Source organism: Anopheles darlingi, chromosome 2, assembly GCF_943734745.1.
Source record: "Anopheles darlingi chromosome 2, idAnoDarlMG_H_01, whole genome shotgun sequence".
Taxonomy (NCBI): Eukaryota; Metazoa; Arthropoda; class Insecta; order Diptera; family Culicidae; genus Anopheles; species Anopheles darlingi.
In genome coordinates, this window is record NC_064874.1 from 36,241,903 (window position 1) to 36,246,902 (window position 5,000).

The 5,000-nt window shown below is 43.4% G+C and overlaps 2 protein-coding genes across 5 annotated transcripts in view; one reads left to right on the forward strand and one right to left on the reverse strand.

Annotated features, from left to right (window-relative positions):
- Nucleotides 1-5,000, forward strand: part of LOC125950273 (transmembrane and coiled-coil domains protein 2) — a 300,863-nt gene that overhangs the window by 186,574 nt on the left and 109,289 nt on the right. The gene's annotated exons all lie outside the window — the stretch shown is intronic.
- Nucleotides 2,350-5,000, reverse strand: part of LOC125950265 (band 4.1-like protein 4B) — a 20,222-nt gene continuing 17,571 nt past the window's right edge. Inside the window, exons 7-8 of one of the 4 annotated variants that reach the window (XM_049678097.1) lie at nucleotides 4,086-5,000; nucleotides 2,350-3,658 (exon numbers count right to left, since the gene is read on the reverse strand). The exon at nucleotides 4,086-5,000 is cut by the window's right edge and continues 27 nt beyond it. In XM_049678097.1, the coding sequence (XP_049534054.1) occupies nucleotides 3,518-3,658; nucleotides 4,086-5,000 (1,056 nt within the window). In that variant the 3' untranslated portion in view covers nucleotides 2,350-3,517. Of the gene's footprint in view, nucleotides 3,662-4,085 lie in introns of all 4 variants that reach the window. The other 3 variants (XM_049678096.1, XM_049678099.1, XM_049678098.1) reach the window with 3 other exon arrangements.

Here is a 5,000-nt window from a genome sequence, read left to right on the forward strand (position 1 = left end):
AGCATCACAACAAATCCGAGCATCTTACTCCGCGTCATCTGCCAAGAAGGAACTCCCATTCATAAACGTGGTTCGACGCCAGAACCGTGGTACACGAGGAAGAATGTTTTTTAATTTTCGTGCAATTTTCTCCTCTCACCTTCTCTCGAGTTGATTCTATTTTCGTGGCAACAACCGAAGCCGACAAATTCGGCGTCGTGTGCCGTATGGCGGCGTGCCATTCCTGGCTCGCGCTCTTGCTGTTGCTCGTAGCGAGAGTTTTCCCGCGACGCACCTGTTGTGGGCCTGTTGGTATGCATGGAACGGTTGCAAGCATCGTGGTCAGTGATGGTGCTGCTGGGTTGCTGATGAAAATAGAATCATTCCACAACACGGACCGCTGTCGGGGGGGTGGTTGGTTGATGGCGCCATGGAATTCCTCGTCAATGAATCGCCGCATCACGCCGCACGCTACCATATTTGGTGATGTGCATGTTCGGCACGGGATTCGGAATCGTCGTATCGTCGTCGGTCATAAGAGGTCGGTTGCGCGATTCGACGATAGTACTGGTGAAGCAGCGACGCCCGCTGATAAGAATGGATGAGAAGGCATTTTCAATCTTTTTATCATTCTTTCAATGGAATCTTATCTTATTACCTTGAAAAACATTATTACGAAAATCGATGAGCCAGCGAAGGGATTTTCTAGGTAACCTTTCGGCTTACATGCACCTAACATCCTGTGACGCAATGTGGTGCTGATTCAGGTGACGATTCACCAGCATATTCTACAAGCGTGCCGTTTGTTTGTAAACAGTATACCGGCCCGAGAGAGGGGTGGCACATGGTGGAAATCCTCCAAAGATGCTCGGCTTACTCGCAAAAACATCCGATCGCGTGATGTTGAAACAATGTAGCAAATAGTGCGTATTACGTGACCCAGGACGGCACGAACTTCACTTCTTGTTTTTCCCTAAAAATCCCTCAGAGAAAACCAAGTGCTGGAGCGGTAATTGTCTATTAATTATTGCTTTGCTTATCAGCAACTACTCGCGACAACATTTATGATGCTGACATCGATCATGATGCGATTACCAGTTTCGTTCAATTATTGCATATCATCTAAAACGAAGTTCCTTGCAACTAATGAACAATTGTCAGACGTACAATGCAAATGAATTTCCAGAATCCAGATCCGACGTACACGCTAAGTAAAATGGAAAATTGGAGTTTGTGGGTTCTCGCACGCCGCAGCAGTCTCCTATCCACAGTTATGTAATGTTAACCGACGTCACGATTAATCACACGCCTCGAGGGTTGTTACACTTGACTGTTATCATCGTTCAACCATGATAATTGCAAGCAATGGTGATAATTGTTCGATTCCATGCGTTGCCGTGGTAATAGAGCTTAGGCGTTGCGCTGTATTGATGATCGGCAACATGTCCGAGGGGTGAAGTACAGTGGAGAGATAAGATTCCACACCGGAATGAGCAAATCCAGTTACCGTGAGCATTCGTGCCTAACAGTATGTCATCTTTTTGTCTTCAATATTTTTCGCATACGAACAGGCCAATATATATATAGTCATGCCGAACTATGAAAATGACTGTTTGCTTCGTGATAATGCAATCGATCATAAAATCATTTGAATTCAAAGAAATTATGTCATGAAGAGTTTCATTCAAACAGCATAACGTTCTGTGGTGATTTCGATCAATACCATATATGTTCGTGGCTATTATAGGTGGACTTGTGATACATCAGACAGTCTTAAACCTACGAAATCTATATCAGAAGCGTTTGTTAAGGTGTGGGTTGACTTGAAGAGGATAGTTCCGGGGGTCTCAATTCCAGAATCAAACGCCAGGGGTTGATTCTTGCAAACCAGGCCAGCTCAGCCGCATTAGCGCTGTCCGGTGCTAATAATACAGGGACTTGAAAATATTCCTTTTACTTCAACCAGAAATATAAAGTTGATCACATTTGCTAGCTTAAACATTTTCGTAGACATTGATAGCGCCATACCAACTGATTTGGCACTACCGTTGTCATGTGAAAATCGAATTGAGCGAAATTTAAACCCATGGGCGAAATCATGCCAAAAGCCTCGCAACAATCTTCACCAAACATTGTTCTTTAAAACTATTTCATGGAAAGCAATTTAACACTTTTATAGTCTAGTTTAACTTTAATCGCTGTATAGCATAATCAAAGTCTATAGGTTTCTCCCGAAATCATTACTGCAGGTCTGACCAAAAGATGACGGAACTAAAACTGATGATCGTTTTGCCGCTTCATTTTGAACTGGGTAATCGGAAGATACTACATATATGCAACACCGTAATAAAGTTCAATTATTCTTCAAAGTCAATGGTCGTAAATACACTTTTATTCAACAACTCGAATAAATTTCTTACAAGCAATCCTTTCGTTTCATAATAAAATCATTTTCCTACCACTCACCCCTCAGTAGCAGCATTCACATTTTAGTTCTAATTTTTATCTTCACACAGGCACGCACATAGTTACTATGTATTGGTTTATCATGTCCTAACCAGAAATACTTTCATCTATTAACACCTTATTGCCGGCACTCATGTTTCGGGCTATTTTCCGAGCATCCTGCATTTAGCAGTTAGCGGTGCCCCAAAAAGCCCGTGTTTTTACTTAAAATCGTAATCAGCTTCGCGTCACAACCGGATATAACTTCCAGCAAGACATAATACCAACAGAAAATGCTTTTAATGCGCTGAAGAGAGTTACACGCAAGCGCCATTCACCGCATTTATCGATGCATTTTACATAAATGGAATGTAAAAAAATTATCGCATTTGCATAATAAGTATCTAAAATGCAGATTACCATAGTCTATTCGCATTAAAATTCGTTGTTCTATATCATACTCATACTTCATTAGCTGGATTTGTTGTGGCAATTGTTAAATGCTGCCCCAACATCGGAAGCTAACATCGACCATATCGGAATGCACTGAGATCACAACTAATAATACACTTTTCCTCTGTCTCTAGTATTTCAGACATGCAGCAAGACATCTTTACAAGACTGTGTGCCTAACGAATAGGGATGGGACAGAAGGGCATCAGCTACATCACTCGGAACACTAAGCTTACGCGTTCAAATCCAAGATACAGTGTGAGTTTTACTAACGCACCAAAGATTGATCTTTGGCCCCAAAGACAGAAGACGAATCAACTCAAATATTGAAGATGTTTTTGCTTGCGCTGCTAGTTTATGAGTCCATTCAGTGCATCAAAAAGTGTTTGCCAGTTTTCTGGCAACGAGATTGTTTGCTAAAAGTAATTGCAAGGACGGTTTAAGTACGAATATTGCATTCCAAGTATTCTCACAGAATCATCGATCAGCAAAATGGGTCGCAGTTAGATTAAAGTTCTAGTTTGTTAACCATTCTAACTTTACTTGCTTATCTGCTCTTTGTAACTCTATAATCGATGAGCTATCTGATCTATGCCAAGAATTAACCAATCGTTCTATCTTCACCCGATGAGGCGATTCGTTACAATTGTGTCGTAATAACGGATTTGCGAAGGATCGTTGCTTCTTTCGGTTTCGCCGGACCATTTACTACATCCGATGATACCATCCACGGTGAAAGGTCCATTGGTGATGGTTTGATATTTTCCTTCATACGTTCCTGCTTCTTTTAAAAGAAAAAAGATGGAAAATTGGAAATACAAGACAATATAAAATGTTTAGCCAATCACGTAGAATTTAAACTACTATTTGTTCAATATGATCTAAAGAAAGGCAAAAGTGATAGAAGCTAGAAAAGGCAGAAAATAATGATCATACAAATGGGAATGATACCAGCACGCAGCGAACCATTTCTCAAACCCAACGGATCTACATGCAGTGCTTTTTTGCAGGCAAACAGTTAGCTAGTGCAGAATAGTGTATATTGGAACAGTTAGTCTTGAGTCCATTGTTAGCAGGAATTAACTTACCGTTGTACTTTACCCTTACCTCTCCGAACCCAATCTGCTACTGGGCTACAGAGAGTAGCAGCGGTTAGTGCAAAATGCGTCTACATTGAATCGCATAAAAGTAAAACAACATCAACAAACCTTTAAAACCGTTGCTGTAGTCCCTGCGGTAGCCAAACCAACATCTGTTTCTACAGCCACTATGGCAGGTGTGTTGTTTGCGGCGGTAGTCATGGCAGTGTTTCGTGCTTCCCCACCATTACTATCAATCGTATCGCAATCCGCAGTAGTACTACCGTTGCCCGTAACAACTACGTATGGGGACGATGGCTGCTTTTTCGATGAGTCGCTAATCGATTCTGGTTCTACCAGCAGTTGCTGCTGCTTCAGCCGTACTTCTTCATCTGCCTTGAAGGGATTACTGCTTTTGAACTCAGCACGCAGCACCGTAGGAGACGACAGCAGTATCTTCTCGGCCACGGTCACGCTACCCGTTACCGGTTCTGTGAGGTCACCAACCCCCAAAGAAAGAGTAGGCGATGTGGGCGATAAGCTGCTGCCCGGCGAAAGATTATGAAACGGATTGGTCGACGAACGAATCGGTGAAGATGGGCTGCTGGTCATGTTCAGGAATGGGTTGTTGGTGTTGTTGCTGCGCAGAAGTGACATCTCATTCGGGTCAATGTCCAGTGCCCCCGTGGGTACACTTATCTTTTCCACCACACCACCCTTCTGCTCGGAAAAGTGCGTCACCGTGACCGTGTCTGTTGTAAGGGATGCTGCCGGAAGAGCGGCGATTCCGTTGGTGAATGGTAGTGTAGGGGATTCAACGCTGCTGTTGCTGCTGCTGCTACTACTACCAGAGCTTGTTCCCTCGGCGAAGGGGCTGCCAAGACCGGTGATCGGTGAGGATACTCCCGTTGGATATTTGCTACCGGACACGATTGAGGTGCTGCCGGTGGGTGATGATATACGAGCGGTTGCTGCCGATGTCGTTGCAACCATCGTTGTTACGGTTGTATGGCCACCGGTAGCCATTGGCGTCGTCGTACCGGT